Consider the following 20,279-nt stretch of genomic DNA (forward strand, 5'->3'; position numbering starts at 1 on the left):
ATAGTTTCAGCCCCAAGCTGAGAGGGAAGACATAGCCAGACACACACATTTCTAGCCCTGCGAATTCTGGGCTGGCAGGGAGACTTCCGGAGGAGCTGTTAGGGCCTGGGGCTTTGTGGGATGTGTAGGAGTTCAGTGGTGAGTGGGGAAGGAAAGAAGGCGTTGGAGGCTGTACATCTGCTTGGGCAAAGGCCTTGGATTTTCGGTAAATGCAAGGCGTGTGAGCAGTCAGGGTCCAGAAGTCGGGGGCGCGGGAGATAGAATTCTACTTTGAGCACCCGCGTGGGTGAATAATCGGGGAGACAGAGGCACCAGGAGGACTAGGGATGGGCTTGAGGTCACATGGCAGGGCCGGAGGTCGAACTGAGGCACCCTCCCTTGCAGCTTCAAGCTCTCTCCGGCTCAGGCATCATTACTAATGTCGCCGGGTGGGCCCCAGGCTCCGGGGGTCCCGGCTCTCGGAGACCCCAGCGCGGGACTACATTTCCCAGCGTGCCGTGGGGGGCGCGCCTGCGCGCTGCGGCCAGTGATGGAGCGCTGACGGGGGGCGCGGCGGCGGCGGCGAGGGCTCGGCGGGCCATTGGCTCCCGGCCGCGGCAAAGGCAGCTTGGGGACTAGCAGGGCGAGCGGGGCCCGCGGGCCGGGCCGGGGACGAGCTGGGCTGCAGCCATGGAGGACCAGAGGGTAGGATGGGGGCCGGGCGCGCGGCGGGGGCGGACAGGGAGGGGCCCAGGTGATGCCGCAGCGCCCTCCCCAACCCCCCCACCCGACCCAGCTGCTCCGCAGCCGAGGCCCCACCCCCGCCGCGACCCCGCCCGGACGCAGCCCCCCATTCGGGACGCAGCCCCCCACCCTCGCCCAGACCCCTCATCCCCTTGGCCTGGCTCCAGGCGCGTCCCCTCCATGCCCCCCACCCCCTCCCGGTATCCCGGACCCAGCCCTGACCCCATCCCCCACGCCTCCCATCCGGACTACGGCCCAGGTGTCCCGGCCCCTGCCCCGCCCCGGAGGACGCCCCGCCAGCTCAGCACAGGTGACCCCACGGATCCTGTGCCCCAAGAAAAGGGACCTGTCCAAGGCCTGGGTCAGAGCTACAGGCCCCAGCAGGATCCTCCCACGCCGCCTCCTTCCCTCCCAGCGTCCCCTTCCCCAGACCTCCCTTCCCCCTCCCACTTACCTGGGCTCTTTGGCTCCCCTTTTCCTGAGGTTCATCCTTTCTCCTTGCTAATCCCTCTTCCCAGGCTATCCCCTTCCCCAGGTTAGCCCATTCTCTGCAGGCATCATTTCCCCAAGCTAGCCCCTCACCCGGCTCCTGCCCCACCCTCAGCATCTAGGTAGCTGGTTGAAGACTTTGTGCTCAGGCCCAGGGTCTGTCCCTTTCTAAAAGCCTCAGTTTCCTCCCCTGTGTAATGGGGATGCTCGTGGTGCCCACCTGCTAGGTGAGGGGACGTGGGGCCAGAGCTTCGCCCAGGGCCTGCCTCGTGGCGGATGCCCAAGCTCATTGGCACGGTGTCCCCCACATCTTCTCCCTGGATCCCTGGAGGGCAGGATGGGGAGCCCCAGGTGGGGGAGCCGGGCCAGGCTAAGGGGCTTACCGGCCGTGGGTGCGTGTGTGTGGTTCCCATGGGGACAGGAGGCTCTGCGGAAGATCATCACCACGCTGGCTGTGAAGAATGAGGAGATTCAGAGTTTCATCTACTCCCTCAAGCAAATGTTGCTGAACGTGGAGGTGAGGAAGGCACCCCCCCAGGAGGAAGGGAGGGAGGTGGGGAAGTCTTGCGCAGGTGGATGGAAGGGAGGGAGCGAGCGGTAGCCATAGGAGCTGGCCTGTTGCTGCTGATGCCTGTGGGACTCTGGGCCTGCCTGGCATGTCCGGGCCTCCGTTTCCCCATCTGAGCACCGGCCTTGGCCAATCCTGGCCGTTCCGACCCCACAACGTCTCTCCAAGACCAATTCGGCCAAGGTGCAGGAGGACCTGGAGGTGGAGTTCCAGTCTCTCTTCTCCGTCCTGGAGGAGCTGAAGGAGGGCATGCTCATGAAGATAAAGCAGGACCGTGCCAGCCGCACCTACGAGCTGCAGGTGTGCATGTGGGGGGACTCGCCCAGACCCCCGCCCAGACGCCGTCCCCCACGGCACCCCTCACACTAACAGAGCCCCGCTGGCCTCAGCATCTTCCTCCAGACCTGTGCCTCCTCCTACGTCCCTTTTTTGGAGATGCCCCCGAATGTCTCCAGCGTCCAGAGCCAGACACCCCGCCGTTTTGGCCTTGCCTCCTCTTCCCTGGCCTGTCCCCTGCCCCCCTCCCTGGCCATGGCATGTCAGTTCCCCACCCACCTGTCCTCTCTCTTAATCCCCTCTTGCATCCACCTCCTCCTCTCCACCGTCACGGCCCCGCCCCACATCTGGCTGTTCCTCCCCTCCTGTCCTCACCTAGCATCTCCAATTTCTCAGCCCTTCCCACCTGTCCCCCAGATCTGACGGCATCACTCCTGCTCAGACACCTCCCATGGCTCCCATGGGGTCTCAGACTCCAAGCTGGGGTCACACGGGCTGTATTGAAACCTCCTGGGCAACTTCCGAACATCCCAGATTCCCATCCCAGGGGAATCTGCAGCCTGGGGGCTCAGGTGTGGCCCGGGCATGTGGGTTTTTAAGGAAGGGGTCCCCAGGTGATTCTGAGGCACTGCCATGAGCCAGGTGCCGCCTCGCTCCAGGCTCCCTCCCCCACCTGGAGTTCTAGAAGGGCATGGTCCCCTGCATCCCAAAGGTGGGAGGGAGCCCCGGGAAGGTTTGAGGCAGTGGGGTGAGGTGTCCCCTCCCTCAGTGCCCTGCCACCCGCAGAACCAGCTGGCTGCCTGCACGCGGGCCCTGGAGAGCTCCGAGGAGCTTCTGGAGACAGCCAACCAGACCCTGCAGGCCACCGACAGCAGGGACTTCCACCAGGTGGGTGCCTCGGCCGCCGGCTAAGACACAGGACGCCAGGTTAAATTTACATTTCATATCAGCCACGAGTAATGTTTGAATATAAGTATACCCCATGCACTAGTCAGTATAAGTATATCCCCAAAATTGTATGGGCTATACTTTTGCTAAAAAAATTATTCATTGTTGATCTGAAATTCAAATTTAATGACAAATAATTTTTTAGTATAAATATACCCCATGCAAATGTTTAGTGTGAGTGTGTCCCAAAGATTGGATGGGACACATTTATACTAAAAAAAATCTTTGTTGTTTACCTGAAATGCAAATTTAACTGGGCTTCCTGTGCAGTCCTGCGCGGCATAACGACGTGTCGGTCAATGATGGACTGCATAGACGACGGTGGTCCCATAAGATGAGTACCGTACTGCCTAGGTGTGTTGTAGGCTGTACTATCTAGCATGTAAATATGCTCTAGGATGTTTGCACAATGACAAAATCGCCTAACGATGCATTTCTCAGAACGGGTCCCGTCGTTAAGCGACGCACGACTGTGTTTTTATTTGCTAAATTGGCCAACCGTGTGTGCTGGGCACTGGGCAGGAGGTGGGTGGGGTGGGGGCCTGTGCCCGCCTATCTTCAGGGCACAGTTAAAAAACATCGGAGTTTCCGCCCCAGTGCTGGGAGACTCCAGGAAACAGCTGCCACGCTGGGCCTCACCTCAGTCTCCCTGTCTGTGTAGTGGCTTTCTGGCTCAGTTGAGACAGCTCTGAATTTTTTTCTGTCCCTCTTTCTAGGCTGCCAAGCAAATCAAAGATGGGTAAGATGCAGGGACCTGGCCTCCACCCCAGTGCCCCGCCCCTGGTGTGGAGGTGGGGACACCCAGGTGAGGGTCCCTTGGCCCAGAATAAGGGGGAGGGGTCCCCACCACACACCTTGGAGGACCCAGCCTGGGCCCCCCTGAGAGGCCTGCCAGCGGGCTGCCACCACCTCCTTCCCTGCAGTGTGACAATGGCCCCCGCCTTCCGGCTGTCACTGAAAGCCAAGGTGAGTGACAACATGAGTCACCTCATGGTGGACTTTGCGCAGGAGCGGCGGATGCTGCAGGCACTCAAGTTCCTGCCTGGTGAGAGGGACTCGCTGGAGGGCCAGGGTGGCAGGAAAAGGGTGGGGGGAGTCTGGGCAGTCCTGAGACAAGACCTGGAGTAAGGCTGACAGCCAGGTGTAGAAACCCCAGGAGGCCCCACCCCTGGGGGTGGAGACTCAGTAATGCCCCGCCCTGAGGGGGTGGAGCTACTATAAAGCCACACCCCCTTGGGGTGGAGACCTGAGAATGCCCCACACCTGGAGGTGGACGGCTGAGGATGCCCCGCCCCTAGGGTAGAGCCACTATGAAGCTCCACCCCCCATGGGTGGAGAGCTGATAATGCCCCGCCCCTGGAGGTGGAGCCATAAGAATGCCCCGCCCTCATGTGGATGGAGTCTTGGGCAAGCCACACCCGTTGTGGGTGGAGCCACAAGGAAGCCACATCCCTTGTTACAGAGACCCAAAGGCCCCACCCACCAGGGATGGAGTCCCATGAAGGCCATGCTCTCAATCAGTAGAGAATTCTAGAAATGTTCTACCTCTAAATGGTGGAATCCTGAGAAGGCCCAGCCCTTGTTGGTTGAACCCCGAGAAAGCTCCTCCCCATCCCCCACCCCTTGTTGGAACCCTGGGAGGCTCCACCTCCAGGCCCCAGAACCCGGAGAGGCTCCGCCCACAAGGTGGTCTATCATGTGGGAGGGACCGCAGCAAGGCCCCCTCCTCTGCAGACGCAGGACCCTGATCCCACTCTCCCCACTTTCCTGGGCAGTGCCCAGCACCCCTGTGATCGACTTGGCCGAGTCCCTGGTGGCAGACAACTGCGTAACCCTGGTGTGGCGCATGCCGGATGAGGACAGCAAGATTGACCACTACGTGCTGGAGTACCGGCGGACCAACTTCGAGGGCCCGCCCCGCCTCAAGGAGGAGCAGCCCTGGATGGTCATCGAGGGCATCCGGCAGACGGAGTACACCCTCACCGGTCAGTGCAGCTCACCCCTCCAGGCTCCCGTGTCCCCACCGGCCACCTGGGGGCGTGTGGACGACCCCAAAGCTCAGGGGTGTGAGAGCATCTTGGCGGGCTGATGAGGCGTAGCGAAAAGTAATCATACTGAAAACGATATTGATGACAGCATAGGAGGTCCTGTCTTTGAGTGAGCAAAGCAGAGAAGTCCTCTCCTTCGTGGAGCTGGCTTTCCCGGGCCACCCTCCAAGTATTTGGGATTTCCTTGACAGTCATAAGAAAGCAGAAAGCCCCCGGGGGAATCCACTCAGCTGGTAGGGGAGGGTCTGAAGGAGGGAAAAATCGGGGGATCCCTAATGAGTTTAAAAAGCCGGCCTGAGCCAGGGGAAACCCTCAGGGGGCGGGAGAGCCTTGCTGACAAGATAACTATCACATAGCTCTTGGGCTGTAATCAGTTGCTTCCTTATCTGTAATTAGCATACATGGTTAATAATGAGCATGCTAATTGCGAGAAAGAAAAGCCACCAGCCAGCAAGAGGGCCCGAGAAGCTATTGGTTCATCCTTTGCGTGGGAATCAAAATAGACACACCCCATTTTTTCCCAATGTTTCTTTATTATGGTGAAATACACATAACGTAAAATTGACCATCATAACCATTTTTAGGTGGACAGCTCAAACGTGTTAAATACATTCATAATGTTGTGCAGCCATCACCACCATCCATCTCCAGAATGTTCTCATCTCCCCAAACTGAGACTCTGTCCCCAAGACACACTAACTTCACATCCCCTCCCCCAGCCCCTGGCCCCACCATCCACTTTCTGTCTCTGGGGATGTGACTCCTCTAGGGGCCTCCTGTGAGGGGATCACACAGTGTCTGTCCTTCTGTGTCTGCCTCATGTCACTGAGCATCAAGTGCTCGGGGTCCATCCATGTTGGAGCAGGTGTCAGGATGTCCTTCCTTTTCACGGCTGAGTCATATTCCATTGTATGGATAGGTCCCGCTTTCTCCAATAGTGGCAGCTTACATAACTGTGGTTCATTATCAAATCCAGGACATTGACTTGGGCCAGTTCTACACTGTGTGTGTGTAATCCCATTTACAATTTTATCCCGTGTGTAAATCATGTAACCACCCCCACAATCAAGGTGTAGCTCTGCTCTATCACAGGCTTGAATGCATACACTTACCTATGTAAATAACCTGTGTGGTTTTTTGCAATCCACCTCCTATCTCGATTGCTTGGAAAGACGGGAGGGTTTTGGTAAAGTGTTTATGACTTCGTTCCTCCACTCATCTCATCCTGGTGTGAACCCTGCTCAGTGTGGGGAATATGACGGCCGGTTTACAGAATAGGAAACTGAGGCACGCAGTGAGTCCAGACCGTCGGTGTTCAGATGGGTTCCTAGCATTCTGGGTGGTAGTCTTAGCTCTGGGGCAGTAGGTGGCGCTGTGGAGCAAACCGCTGGACTCGCAGAGAAGTGGATCCAAAGAAGGGTGAGGCAGTTTGGATGGGCACCTGGAAGAGGTGGCAGCCAGGTTGAGGCCCGAAAGAGAAGGGGGGCGGGGAACAGACTTCCAGGCAGAGGAACAGCTTGATCAAGGGCTCAGAGGCCAGAGCGCCAAGGCTTGTGTCTGGAATTAATTACGTTTGCAGAGAGAAGAGCATCTGTAGGCAGAGATGAGAGGATGAGTGGGAACTTTACCCTGAGGGCAAGGGGAGCCATGGGAGGTTTTAGAGCGGGGGGGTACCGAGTGCTGTTGGGGATGCCCAGAGGATGGGCATCCTGCAGGGAACACTCAGGAGGCAGCCAGACATGTGGTCTGCGCAGAGGTGGGGTTGTGGGTGCCGTGGATGCACGGATGGTGCCTGAAGGGTGATAGGGCTCAGTGAGCAGAGTGAGATGAGCGGGGGTCCTGGACTGAGCCACCCCAACATTGAAGGGTGTCGGAGGGAGGAGCCTGCAAGGAAGACCAAGGGGGAGCAACCAGAGGGAGAAGCAAGGAGAGAGCAGAGCCATGGGCGCCCCGAGGAAAGAGAATGTTCCAGAAGGGAAGGAGTGGGCAGCCAGGAGGTGCAAGGTGGGGACTTCAAGGCCAGAGGACGGAGAGGGAATGGGGCAACAGAGAGGGGATGTGGACAGCTCTCCAAAGAGGTGTAGCTTGAGGGGGAAGACAGCTAGATAGTTGCTTTTTACTTTTTAAGATTAGAAAAAATAAATAAGAAAAAAAGGGCAGAAAGGGAGAGTGGGATATATATTCTAGTAGGAGGGAACCAGGCATGGCTAGATCCAGGGGTTCCAGGAAATGACTTGGTCACCTTGGTTCCTGCCCTTGTTGGCTCTGGGGGCTGCATTCTCAAGGAGGTTTGCCAAACGCACTGGCAACTTCCCCAGAAGGAGCTTCCTCCTGGCTGGCCAGCCCAGAGGAAAGAGAGATTCTGCTCATTATAATATCAGCCAAAGTCCCAGGGCAGATTCTGATTGGCCAGTTTGGGTCACGTGCCTATCTCTGAACCAATCACTGTGACTGAGTCATAAAGGATCCTGATTGGCCAGTTGATTTGGGGGTGGAGCTAAGTTATCCATAGCTCCACGGGTGAATGAGGGCAAGAATGGTTTCTTACGGGTAAGATGTGATTTGCAAGGTGGTCCTTAGAATGAGGGGTGGTGGGATTACTGTGGGACATGGGGGCCTCGTTAGAGGCCTAGTGCTCAGAGTGTACACAATGTTGAGATCCCTCTGTTGCCTTCTAGGTCTCAAGTTTGACATGAAATACATGAATTTCCGTGTGAAGGCCTGTAATAAGGCAGTTGCAGGCGAGTTCTCCGAGCCGGTGACCCTGGAAACACCAGGTGACTGGCTCCCACCCCTACCCTGTGGCTGTGACTCCATAGCCCCTCACTCCCAGGCCCCCAGGGATTGGTGTGTAATTCTAATCAGGGTTCTGTGACCCTTTTTGCCCTGGCTGCCAGGAAGCTCAGAGCTCAGTCCACAGTAGATCCCTCAGCCTGAGTATCTGGTATAAACCTGCTTTTGCCCTTTGCTTTTGCAGTTGACCCCATCATAGCTGGATGGGTTTTACACACACACACACACACACACACTTCTCTCTCTCTTCCAAAAAATCAATAAGTGCCCTGTAGAGTGGAGGATGGGATATCAGTAGTGAAAACAGATTCCACAGCCTCCCGCAGCGACACCTTTGCATGCCCTGATGGGAAGTTCTTCTGCAACCTAGCTTAACTCTGTCATGCTGTAGCCCAGCCCCTTTCCTGGGGTTAATCCCTAGTGTAAGCACAGGGCAGCACAAGTGGTTTGAAACTTGTGCTCTCGGCCCTCGGCCTTCACTCCTGAGGCTCCATGTTCTGCCCCCTCCACTCTTCCCATCTTGTCTCTCGGCGTCTTTCTGCCTGTCGACTCTCTATCTGTCTGTCTCTGAGCCTTCGTCTGTCGGTCTCTTGCTCTCTCTTAGTCTCTGTCTCTTTCTGTTCTCTGTCTCTGTCTTGGTCTGTCTTGGTCACTGTCTGTCTCTCTCGGTCTCTCTCCGTGTCTCTCTGGGTTTCCCCATCTCTGTGACTCCCATGTCTGCCCGGCCCCAGCCTTCATGTTCCGCCTGGATGCATCCACATCCCACCAGAACCTTCGGGTGGAGGATCTCTCCGTGGAGTGGGACGCCATGGGCGGGAAGGTGCAGGATATCAAGGCTCGTGAGAAAGATGGGAAGGGGCGGACGGCGTCTCCCGTCAACTCGCCAGCCAGGTAGGCTGCCCCCTCACACAGAGCCTGGTGTGGTCAAGGCTGGGGTGGAGGGAGGGACATGGAGCTGGGGGGAGCCATGAACGAGTGAATGAAAGGAGAGGAGACTTTGAATTGGGTTTTGATGGTTGAATAGGAGTTTTCCAGATGCGGAAGGGCACAGGCATCTTCTGACATGACAGATCCAGTGTATGAAAAGAACCAACTACTGTTGGGGACTGATGACAAGCCTTTGGTGGCTGAGGTGGACCAAGGAAGCCCCCCTACAGGGGAGGTGAGGGCTGAAAGGAATCTCCCCCCTCCCTGCCACCCACAGAGGTACTTCATCTCCCAAGAGGATGCCCTCAGGTCGTGGGGGACGGGATCGCTTCACAGCTGAGTCCTACACGGTGCTGGGTAAGGAGGGGGGAAGATGGGAGGAGAGAGGGGAACTCTGAGCAGGGCCCTGGTGGTGGGGGGTGGGACAGAGCTCCTTCGCCTGGGGAAACTGAGGCAGCCATCCACAAAGCTTCTCTGGGAGTGGTCCCAATAACATGTGGTGCTGGGGAAATGGGAAGATTGAGGGAGGAGGGATTACTGGGGGGAGGCAGAGCATATGGATGCTCTGGACTGGGGAGCAGCTGGTCAGGGGGATTGCCTGGGGTCTGTGGAGTAGCTGGGACTTGGGGAGTAGCTGGAAAGAACCATCGCCTGTGGAGCAGCTGGGTGTGTGGAGAAGGTGAAGCAAGGCAGGGGTGCGGGGAAGTAGCTTAGGGTATGTGGGATAAACTGGGGATCAACTAAGGCCTGAGGAGCAGTTAAGGTTCTATGGAGGATCCGGATTTTCTGGAAAGCATCTGGGACTGGCGAGAGCTGGGGTTTGGGGAGGAGCAGGGGAAGGTGCAGAGGGGTCTGCAGAGTGGCTGAGATTTGCCAGGGAAATATCTCACCCTGGGAGAGCCTAGGCTAGTTGTGGTGGGGGGAGTAGCTGAGGTCAGGGAGAAGCAGGCCTGGAGAAGAAATGTACACACGGGTTAGGGAAAGGAGAGGAGACTCTGAATTGGGTTTTGACGGTTGAAGAGGAGTTTTCCAGATGAGGAAGGGCACAGGCACGTTCTGACATGAGAGACCCAGTGTATGAAAAGAACCAAACACTGTTGATATCTCCTCTCCTCCCTATGTCTTGGGGAGGAGCTGAGATATTAGATGGAGATGAGCTGCGATCTGGGTGGGGCAGGAGAGTGCGGAGAAGCTGAAGTTCAGGAATGGCTGGATCAGGGAGCAGCTGAGCTGGCAAGAATCTGGATCTGGGGCCTGGGGAGGATGTGGACTCAGGGATTAGCTGAGATCTGGCAGGCATCTGAACCCCAGGAAGAGCTGAGGCCTGCAAGAACTGGCCTCCACCGGGAGCTGGGGGGCCGGGGAGAATCGACATTCAGAAAGTGACTGGGAGGAGTCGCAGAGTTCTGAGGAGTATCCGGACTCCAGCAGGACTCGAGCAGCAGTCTGCCAGGAGCAAGGGTTTCGGGATTATCTAGTCTCTGGGAGGAACTGAGGAGCGAGGAGTATCTGACGGTGGGGAGGAACCGGAGAAAGTTTCGAAGGCCTGGAAGTATCTGAAAGGAGTAGCTTGGGCCCGTAGAGAATCTGGAAGGACTAGCTGAGGCTTGGAGAGTATCTGGACTTAGCCTCTAGAGGGAGTTGATGAAGCCTGGGGAATAGCTGGGGACCGAGGAGTATCTGGAGGGAATAGCCGTGGTCTGGGGAGTCCCTGGGTGGGCACGTGGGACCCGTGCCCGCTGCCTGCCCCGCCCCACAGGGGACACGCTGATCGACGGCGGGGAGCATTACTGGGAGGTGCGCTACGAGCCGGACAGCAAGGCGTTCGGCGTGGGGGTGGCCTACCGCAGCCTGGGCCGCTTCGAGCAGCTGGGCAAGACGGCCGCGTCCTGGTGTCTGCACGTCAACAATTGGCTGCAGGTCAGCCTCACGGCCAAGCACGCCAACAAGGTGAAGGTGTTGGACGCCCCCGTGCCCGACTGCCTGGGCGTGCACTGCGACTTCCACCAAGGTGACCCCGAGCCCCCGCTGGCGTCGCCAGCCCCCCGCCCGCCCCGTCTCTCCGCCGCAAACCCCCTTACCGGTCCCCCTGTCGCCCTGCCGTCCACCCCAGGCCTCGTGTCCTTCTACAACGCTCGGACCAAACAGCTCCTGCACACCTTCAAGGCTAAGTTCACGCAGCCCCTGCTGCCTGCTTTCACGGTGAGACCCCGCCCCCGCCCGGGACGGGAGCGGCTGGCGCGGGATGCCAGGCCTCGCGTCTCAGCCTGCCTGCCCTCACCGTCCCCCAGGTGTGGTGTGGCAGCTTCCAGGTGACGACAGGCCTGCAGGTCCCCAGTTCCGTGCGCTGCCTGCAGAAGCGGGGCAGTGCCACCAGCAGCTCCAACACCAGCCTCACCTAGGCCGCCGGGCCGCCCACCAGCCGGGCTGATCTTGGGGGCAGCCAGCTGGGGACCCTCCCCTCACTTGCTGCTTGGAGCCTTAAGTCCTGATGGGGGTCACGAACGGGGAGCAGCGGGGCGGGCCCTCCTCCTACCTCGCCTCCTAATAAAGGTCTAACACTGGCCAGGCCGTGCTGCTCTGTGTGTCCCGGCCCCCTCTGGACCTCAACTCTCCCAGCTGTGAAACGGGCTTTTCTTGCAGAGCCAGACAGCAGTTCTGCTGAGCTGGGGATCCTGGGAGTAAACGGGGGCAGCTGTGGGCAGACACCTGATGGACCCCTCACTGGCCCCCCAAGCCAAGCCAAACACAGAGGCCGTGGAGTCACTCAATCTTTTAATTCTGGGAGGAGGGATCCGGCGGACTGACGTGCTGTGCTCCGAGGTGGGCCCGCTGGTCCCCCGCACGTCCGGCCGCGAGTTCCAGCGCCCGCCGCCTCCGCAACTTCTCTTCCAGCTCTGCTGTCACATCTCCCAACCCTGGGGGGCGGGGACCTGCGGCTTCAGCTGTGCCAGAGGGATCCCCAGTCTGTGCTGTCCCCCCACATCCACTGAGGACCGGCTGCAGAATCTGGGGCCCAGCGCAAAATGAAAATGTAGGGGGAACTTCAAGACGGAGACAGTAGGGCATTAAACCGAGCACGGGGCCCTCCGGAGCGTGGGGGCCTGTGTGACCACATGGGTCGCACGCCTGTGAAGCCCATCCTACATCGACCCCCTAGACCCCTTACCGGTTGTGGGGAAGAGAGCCTGCGCTGAGCCTGCTAGCTTCCTGGCCAGGCCACCGTCGAGGCCTTTGGGCTCTGAAGGAGAAGGGGGATGAAGGTTGAGGCTGGCCCTCCACTGGATGAGGGAGGGGCCGGGGAGGAGGGACCCCTACCTGGCTTGGGCCCAACGGGTGGCTTTGGGGGCTTCCCCTGGACCTTTGCCAACCTCTTGGGCTTCAGGACGACTGGGCGACTAGGAGGAAGCACTGCGCAGACAAAGGTGTGGCATGTCACATCCGGCCCTTAGCCTGCCGCCCCCATCTCTCAGCCACCCCTGGTGCCCCACCCACCGTCCTCATTCACGTAGTTGGCCGCCGGGGCATCGCCAATGGGGATCACGTAGTTCTCGTCCTGGTTCGGCAGCGGGGGCAGCTCGTCCTGGCTGGACACTGGCTTGACGGAGACAGGAGGCGGCTGCTCAGGGGGTGCAGGACCTGGGGGGACACGGCCGTCACTGTCGGGGCCCACGTGCTGCAGGGACACCTCGGGGTGGGTCTGTAAAAGGGAATGCACGTGTGCAGGCCCGCACAGAGGCGTGTGTGTCTGTGCACGTGCCCATGTATGAGTGTATTTGCATCCCTGTGCAGCATAAACACGTCCACTGGGTGAATTTGCGTAAGCTGAATATATGTAAAGATTTTGTCACACATGCCTAAATGTGTGTATATGCACGACACTGCATGGCTTCTAAGATGTGCACTTGGGTACTTACTTTATATTGGTGTGTGCACATGTGTATCTATAAATATCGGAATTGGTGCTCGTGGGCGAAAAAGTCTGCATTTGTGTGTACACGTGATTGTGGCTTAAGGTAGGTAAGGGTGTGCTGTACAAGTGTGTGACGTGTGTTCATGCGTGCGTGGAGATCTATCTACAGAGATGTCTACACATGAGCTTCTATTATGCAGGTGGACACAGTTCGTGTTCGTGAGTGTGGCATGTCTGTATGTACATGTACATACATGCCCATCGTGCACATGGGGCACCCAGCATCTGCTCAGCCTGGGGAGGACCATACTGCTCACCCCACAGACCTTTCCAGACTTTTCCTCCCACTCCATAAATTGGACTGCCTCTCGCCCCTTTCCTAACAGCCACCCCGATTTCCCATTTCTGGGGAGTTCTTGCTCCTGGGGCAGGCACCCTCTGATCGTCTCATCGCACATCTCTACCTACTGAAATCCTCTGAGACCTTCAGCAAACACCCCCTCCTCCAGGCAGCCCTCCGCCTACTCCGCCCCCCTCTTCTCCCCAACTCTACGCTCCCCAGGTTCGACCCCACAGGGTCGGGAGGGTCTGTGTCCAGCTCTGTCCCCCACCCCGCTCCACAACCTGGACACCCCTAGAGGGCACGGTCTAATTTCTGGATGCCTGCAACTCTAGGTGCAGGATTGGGCACAGGAGGCGCCATGTGGGTCCTAGGTCTCTCTCCCCTCTGACCCAGAGGCGGCCGTGGGGAGGGGGCGTCACCTGGGCGGGGGGCCGAGGGCGCCACCCACACACTCTCGCCGTTCTCTTCATCTGCCTCCACGTAGCCTGGAACAGAGAGGGCGGCCTGGAGGAGGCACAGCGGCAGCCAGGGGCTGACCCAGGCGTGGCCCCGTCGGGGCGGGGGCGGGAGAGGCACGGGCTGGGCCCCCCGAGTTCCCTGAGGCCGCACCCACCTAGCACCTTCTCGTAGTCCTCGTCCAGCAGGAAGGGCACCAGCGCCTTCTTGGTGTTGGACACGAAATAGTCGACCACCGCGTCGAGCGAGGTGCAGGAGAACTGGGGGCGGATGGGGGTCGCGGTCAGAGCTGGTGGGGAAGGGGCGCGGACTCGCCAGGGCGCTTCCCAGGACCCCGGCCCAACGCTCACCGGCTCCTCCACGTCGATCACGTACTTGGGACCCTGGTGCTTCACTTTGTAGTGCCGGACCACCGGCATCCTGCACCGGCAGTGGGCGAGTGGGTGGCCGGGCTCAGGCCAAGGAAGACCCCTCCCCTCGCCCGGGCTCCGCCCCCGGATCCTGACTCCACCTTAGGTCTGGCCCCGCCCCTAACCCCGCCCCTATCTCTGACCACGCCCCGCGCCCGACCCTCCTTCACCACCACCCCCACCGGGCTTCGAACCGCGCATGCGCACCCGTTGAGCATCTGGCGCGTGGTGACGGACACTCCGCCCCCGCCGTCTCCGCTGGGCCGCAGCAGCAGGTTCCCGCACTCGGGGTAGCGCTCCAGGAGCAGCTGCGCCTCCAGCCGGCTCACCTTCAGGAAGCACCTGGGGCGGGCCGCGCCCCTCACTCAGGACAGGCCCCGCCCCCAGGCACCCAGCGCGTCCCCCCCGCACGTAACTCCGCCCCGGGCACCCAGCCACGCCCCCGTACGTAATCCCGCCCCCGCAAGGCCAGCCACGCCCTCCCGTACATAGCCCTCCCCCCAGAAGCCCAGCCACGCCTCCGAATAGCCACGCCCTCCCACACATAGCCACGCCCCCGAACGACCAGCCACATCCTCCGGCACAAAACTCTGCCTCGCCCCACGGGACCAGACTCCGCCTCCGGACAGCCAGCCACGCCCAATACGTAGCCCCGCCCCCGGACACCCAGCCACGCCCTCCTGCCCATCACCAAGCCCCCGGACACCCAGCCACGCCCTCCTGTACATAGCCACGCCCCCGGACACCAAGCCACATCCTCCCCACATAACTGCCCCTGGAGACCCTGACTCGTCCCCCGGGCCCAGACCTCGCCTCTGGAGACTCAGTTCTGTCCCCAGGCACAAATCCCGGGCCCCGGAGACCCAGATCCGCCTCCCAGGCACCTAAACCCGTCCCTGGAAAAATTGCCCCGCCCCCCAGGAACCCAGACCCGGTCCCAAACACCCAGTCGGGCTCCCAGTAGGGGACCCAACCCCCGCCCCAGCCCGGATGCAGCCCTGTACTCCGCTCACGACCCAGCGCTGGGAGACCCCGCTCATTGCCCACCCTCTGCCCCACGCCCTCCACCCCGCCCCCATCCTGGAGCCCCTGGGCCAGGCGGGGCACTCACGAGGGCATCTCGACCGCGCGGCGAGCCTCCTCTTTGGCCAGGGCCTCGGCCATCATGTACAGGTGTCCGGGCAGCAGGGTCAGATTGGACGGGACACGGAGCTGAGGGGCGATCGGGGCACAGCGACCGCGCCCGGCCGTCAGGGAACGGGCGGCTGTGTCCAAGTCACAGGGGGGCAAACTGAGACCAGACTGGGGACGGAGCCAGGATTCGAGCCCAGGTCTCAGGGCTCCAGAGCTGCCCTACACCTCAGGGGCAAAGAGGCTTTGGAGAGGATGCAGAGAGAGACTTCGGTGACGGGGAGGAGGACAGGGCAGATGCTAGAATGTAGGGTCTCAGACTCACAGACCGCCAGGGCCAGGCAGGGAACAAATGGATAAAAATAGAAATCAGGAATGTTGACTAAAACTCCTGGTTTTTAAATGATGGCAGCTAACTTTAAAATTTTTAGCACTTTGTTGGCAAAACGAAGGATGTTTATGAGCTACATTTGGCTTGTAGGCGGCCAGTTTGAGACCTGTGTGCTATACTTAAGAGGCTTGTTTTGGGAATGAAGGATGGAAAGAAAAAAGAGGATTTCTCAGGAGGCCTGGTGGGGAGTGGGAGAGAGGCGGAGGGAGACCACGCCTACCTCCACCACCGTGAGGATGAAGCCTTTCCACATCTCCCTGGACTCCAGGCTCTCCACCTAGGGAGGGATAGAAGAAAACAGTCTATGTCGAGGAGCCTCAGTCTATTCATCTGTGAAATGGGAGTGAGGAAAAATAGTCCCTATTTCCAAGGGCTGTTTTAAAGATTAAATGAATTAGGACAGGTTCATTTAGGGTGATGTCTGAATATAAGTCTTTAGTAATATGAGATATTATTATTCTTGAATGTCATTACATCATTTTAAAAAACATAAATCAGATCTTGTATCTCCTATGCTCTAAACCCTCCCAGGGCTCCCACCTCCCTCAGGATAGAAGCCCAAGTCTTCTCTGTGGACCACAAGGCCCTGCAAGATCTGCCCCCGTCCCCTCCCTACCCTACCCTCTTCCTCTCTCCCCCTCGCTCACTCTGCTCCAGCCTCACAGGCTTCCTTGCTGTTCCTCCAACATGCCAGGCACAATCCTGCCCCAGGACATTTGCATGTGCTGTGCCCTCTGCTGAAGAGCTGTTTCACAGATATATCTACACTGCTGGCTCCCTCACCTCCTTCAGGTCCTCAGTAAAGCCTTTCCTGATCACATCATTTAACATTGCAACCCTGACTCCCCTTTCTCCTTTCCCTAGTGCTTGTCTCTCCGGCATCTACCACCATCTGACACTTCCTAGATTTTACATATTTATATTGTTTATTGTGTGCCTCCACCACTAGACTGTAAACTCTACAAGGGCATGGATTTTTAATTGTCTTGTTCACTGCTGTGCAACTAGAAGAATGTCTGTCACACAGTAGGTGCTCAATAATGTTAGCTGAAAGACTGAATGATAGCAATGATGATCCCTGTGGATCAGATCTTGTCCTGGGCACTTCAGACATATTGTCCCATTTTGCAGTTGAGGAAACTGAGGCCCAGAGAGGTTAAGTGACTTGCCCAGTGTCACCAGCCCAGTGGTAGATTCTGACTCTGTGCTAGTGTGTGTTAATAGTGGGCATGGCAGGGAAGGAGGGTCTCCCACCAGCCCCACCAAGGTTTCTACCTTGAACTTGATCTCCTGGTTGCGGAGGACCAAGCTAAAGTGGGTGCCGGGATCTCGGGCGCTCCCCTGGGGAGCCTCATCTGTGATCTTCACGAAGGCTCCCAGGTCTAGCTTCTCCACGTGCTGGGGGCACAGAAGCAGGGATCTGAGCACCAGGCCTGTGGCCCCTCGGGCCCCCACACCCTCTGCTTGGTCCCTGAGGCCAAGGGTGGCCCAGCTCTTGAGCCCTCATTCCCATCCTTACCTGGAAGTCCCGATTGCTATTGTAGAAATAGAGGGTGAGACCCCGGAGGCCTGCCCAGAACTTCCTGTAATGCTGGGGACCAGAGGTGGAGAAAGAGAAAGAGGTGAGGTGGCAAAGCTGGGTACCTCCATCACACCCGCTCTGCCTCAGGACCTTTGCACTGGCTGTTTTCTCTGCCTGGACACTCTTGCCCTAGATCGTCACATAGTTTCTCCCATCTCCTGCTCGGGGTCTTCGAACAAATGTTGCATTCTCAAGGAGGCCCTCCCCATACATGGTCTGGCTTCTGGGGATCTGTTATTCCCCAAGAAAGGGCGAAAGGGAAACTTGACAGGATGGGACACCCAGAGCAGCCCCCCAGTCTATGGAGGCGGGAGCTCTAGGAGTGAGTTAAGCTGACTGGCTTTCTGGTGTTCCACCCATCCACACATCCACACATACATACATCCCCCTGTCCCCTGTCCCCTTATCCACCCCATTAATATTTATTGGCATCTCCTGGGTGCCAGGCCCCCGGCCAGGTGCTGAGTCCACAGTCTCAGAATTTCACAAGGTTCTGGACTCTAGAAGGTCTGCAGATTCAGGATTTCTCCCCAGGATTCTGAATTCCAAGTGTCCTAACTCTCTAGAGATCTCAGGGGCTGAGACAGCTCAGACTGCGAGATTCTAGGGTTTTGTTTGTTTTTCACCAAGTATTCCCCAAGCACCTGCTCTGCACCCAGCTCTGTTGTGCGCAAAATAATAAGCGGGACAGGGCTTCTGTTTCTAAATGGATCATGGTCCAGAAGGATAGAGAAAGCACAGATACTAAAATCCTCCAGGGAAAAGAAGCCAGGACCCCCTCAAGGAGGGACAGACCCTGGGCCATGAGATCGCAAAGGAGGAAAGAGGCCCTCCAACTGAGAAATATGGGAAGACTTCCTGAAGGAGGAGGCACTTTAATTAGTCCATAAAGATAATGAGGATAGTGTTTATATGGACAGTACCATCCATTCATCAATCCATCAATCCATCCATCCATTCATCCATCTATCCATCCACCCACCTGCCCATCCATCCATCCACTTGTCTACCATGTACCCATCCACCCACCCACCCACCCATCCATCCATCCATCCACTTATCTACCACATACCCATCCATCCATCCATCCATCCACTTATCTATCCACCCACCCATCCATTCATCTATCCATCCATCCATCCACTTATCTACCACATACCCATCCATCCATCCATCCACCCATCCATCCATTCATCTATCCATCCACCCATCCATCCATCCACCCACTTATCTATCCACCCACCCATCCATTCATCTATCTATCCATCCACCCACCTGCCCATCCATCCATCCATCTATCCACTTATCTACCACGTACCCATCCATCCATCCATCCATCCATCCATCCACTTCTCTATCCACCCACCCATCCATTCATCTATCCATCCACCCACCCACCCATCCATCCATCCATCCATCCATCCATCCATCCACTTCTCTATCCACCCACCCATCCATTCATCTATCCATCCTCCCACCCACCCACCCACCCGCCCATCCATCCACCCACCCGCCCATCCGTCCACCCACCCATCTGTCCATCCATAGATACATACACACATTTAACTAACATTTACTGAGGACCTACGATGTGCCAGGCAGTGCAAATAGAGCAATAAGTGATGAAACTCGGTATGGTCAGCCTTGCTTCGTCACGCACCAGCGATGTGCCATTGCACAAGTATTTAAGCTCTCTATGCCTCGGTTTCCCCAACTATAAAATGGCGATAATAATGGTACCTACCTCAGATGCCATTGGGAGAATCAGGTGAGTTAATCTACGTAAAGGGCCAGTGCTCACCCTGAGTCAGCTCCTCCGCCTGCTGAGAGCTCCCCCTCTCCCGTGACCGTGCCTACCGCCCTCTTCTACCCATTTTATCATAGGGGAGACTGAGGCACAGTGATGGAAAATCACTTATAGAAGGCCCAGGAGCCAGGAAAGCGTGGAGCAGGGATGTGAACCTGGGTCTTGTGGTCTTTCTTAACCACTGTGACCTACTGCCTCTGGAAGCTTTCCAGGCTGGGGAGGATTGGGCGCATGGAGGCAGCGGGAAAGGAAGAGGGAACAGCCATAGCCAAGGCAGGGAGGTGGGCAGGAAACGTAGTGGGGGGTTGATTTAGGTTATAGGAGGAGAGAGGTATGGGGAGCGAGGAGGGAGAGATGGGGCCTTAGGGGAAACTGAGGGGCTGGGACTATATTCTGAGGAACGGGCGCGCACACACACACACACACACACACACACACAGGTCCCGTGACCAGTATCTGGTCCTGCCCAGTGTGGCCCCATCAGCTCTCACTGTCCCCACATGCCACCTTTCCCGACCTTGACTCCTGCAGCTGAGAGGTTCATGGAGTTCAATCAGGGCTGGGGGAGAAGGGAGGCTCCCCACCTCCTGGAGGAAGTCCCTGATTTTGTTTGTATCCGAGAGACACAGAGAGAAACCGAGAGACAGTCTTCAGAGAGAAAGACTGAGACCAGGAGAGAGACAGATGGAGACAGGCCGGGAGAGACACAGAGAAAGAGAAAGAGAAAGAGATCAAATCAGAGTCGGAGACACAGAGAGAGACAGAGACAGACACACTGATGGACAGACCCTTCGCAGCCCCCAGCACACGCCCCGCCCTATCCATTACCCACCCCACCCCCCTTGGCCTGGTAGAGAAATCGAGGCTCAGAGAGGCGCCATACCTGCCCGGCCGCCCAGCAGAGCCAGGGTCCCCACCCCGCCTTACCTGGTCGCGAGGTCCCTTCTTCTCCAGAAAGCTCTCATGGTAGTGTGAGGGCAGGGCACCCTTGGGCTTGGGCCTGGGGAGCCGGGGTGGGCTCAGGGCCGAGGCCATGGTGGCCCGGGTCTTCTGCCCGGCCTCTCCCTCCCGTGGGAGCCCCAGCTGGGCCAGGAAGCTGAGAAACAGGTTCCAGGGGAATTTCCTCCCTTCTGTCAGCTCCCGGGCTGCCTCCTCTGCCGGCGCTGGGCGGGGGCTGGGCTGGGCGGCTCCGGCTATCCCAGGGGAATCCCGGCCTCTCTGGTCTCCGGCTGGGAGGGACTTGACATCTTTGCTATGTGGAGTCTTATCCATGGACATGGTCTGCCTCTTTGTTTATTTAAATCTGATTTCTTTCATCACTGTTGCGTAGTTTTCAGTACACAACTCCTGTACCCATTTTGTCAGCCTTGCGTCTAAGCATTTTTTAAAGCGTCTTTAATTTAATGTAATGTATTTTTCATTCTGGTTTCACACATTCCTTGCTAGTACACGGACGTGCAGTTGATTTTGGTGT

At 58.0% G+C, this 20,279-nt stretch overlaps 2 protein-coding genes across 5 annotated transcripts; one reads left to right on the top strand and one right to left on the bottom strand.

Moving 5' to 3' along the window:
• Window positions 1-577: 577 nt before the first annotated feature.
• Window positions 578-11,609, top strand: FSD1 (fibronectin type III and SPRY domain containing 1). 3 transcript variants are annotated; one of them, XM_058537685.1, is made up of 13 exons: window positions 578-684; window positions 1,634-1,729; window positions 1,949-2,080; window positions 2,843-2,944; window positions 3,721-3,743; window positions 3,928-4,049; window positions 4,780-4,989; window positions 7,731-7,829; window positions 8,577-8,736; window positions 9,050-9,129; window positions 10,532-10,692; window positions 10,886-10,974; window positions 11,064-11,152. In XM_058537685.1, exons 1-13 carry the CDS (start codon window positions 670-672, stop codon window positions 11,086-11,088), a joined length of 1,314 nt encoding a protein of 437 aa, XP_058393668.1. In that variant the 5' UTR covers window positions 578-669; the 3' UTR covers window positions 11,089-11,152. The 3 variants fall into 3 exon arrangements, with proteins under 3 accessions (XP_058393668.1, XP_058393669.1, XP_058393667.1); XM_058537684.1 differs by having other exon boundaries at window positions 579-684; window positions 10,532-10,783; window positions 11,064-11,609; XM_058537686.1 differs by lacking the exon at window positions 10,532-10,692 and having other exon boundaries at window positions 11,064-11,609.
• STAP2 (signal transducing adaptor family member 2) lies at window positions 11,510-19,897 on the bottom strand. 2 transcript variants are annotated; one of them, XM_058537687.1, is made up of 13 exons: window positions 19,733-19,897; window positions 16,936-17,007; window positions 16,692-16,814; window positions 15,637-15,693; window positions 15,006-15,106; window positions 14,102-14,236; window positions 13,835-13,904; window positions 13,642-13,744; window positions 13,448-13,513; window positions 12,268-12,411; window positions 12,091-12,183; window positions 11,942-12,013; window positions 11,510-11,690 (listed from the first exon to the last, which is right to left on the bottom strand). In XM_058537687.1, the coding sequence occupies exons 1-13, from the start codon at window positions 19,838-19,840 to the stop codon at window positions 11,548-11,550; spliced, it is 1,287 nt and encodes a 428-aa protein (XP_058393670.1). In that variant the 5' UTR covers window positions 19,841-19,897; the 3' UTR covers window positions 11,510-11,547. The 2 variants fall into 2 exon arrangements, with proteins under 2 accessions (XP_058393670.1, XP_058393671.1); XM_058537688.1 differs by having other exon boundaries at window positions 11,610-11,781.
• Window positions 19,898-20,279: the final 382 nt, after the last annotated feature.

This window comes from Diceros bicornis, unplaced genomic scaffold, assembly GCF_020826845.1.
Source record: "Diceros bicornis minor isolate mBicDic1 unplaced genomic scaffold, mDicBic1.mat.cur scaffold_67_ctg1, whole genome shotgun sequence".
In the NCBI taxonomy this organism is placed as follows: Eukaryota; Metazoa; Chordata; class Mammalia; order Perissodactyla; family Rhinocerotidae; genus Diceros; species Diceros bicornis.

Coding starts and splice junctions, on each gene's coding strand:
- FSD1 (XM_058537684.1), top strand. Junction 4,990..7,730: donor GACGGAGTACACCCTCACCG/GTCAGTGCAGCT, acceptor GTTGCCTTCTAG/GTCTCAAGTTTGACATGAAA. Junction 9,130..10,531: donor TGAGTCCTACACGGTGCTGG/GTAAGGAGGGGG, acceptor CCCGCCCCACAG/GGGACACGCTGATCGACGGC.
- STAP2 (XM_058537687.1), bottom strand. CDS start 19,840: ATGGCCTCGGCCCTGAGCCCACCCCGGCTCCCCAGGCCCAAGCCCAAG. Junction 16,815..16,935: donor ATAGCAATCGGGACTTCCAG/GTAAGGATGGGA, acceptor CTGTGCCCCCAG/CACGTGGAGAAGCTAGACCT. Junction 12,184..12,267: donor CAACTACGTGAATGAGGACG/GTGGGTGGGGCA, acceptor TTGTCTGCGCAG/TGCTTCCTCCTAGTCGCCCA.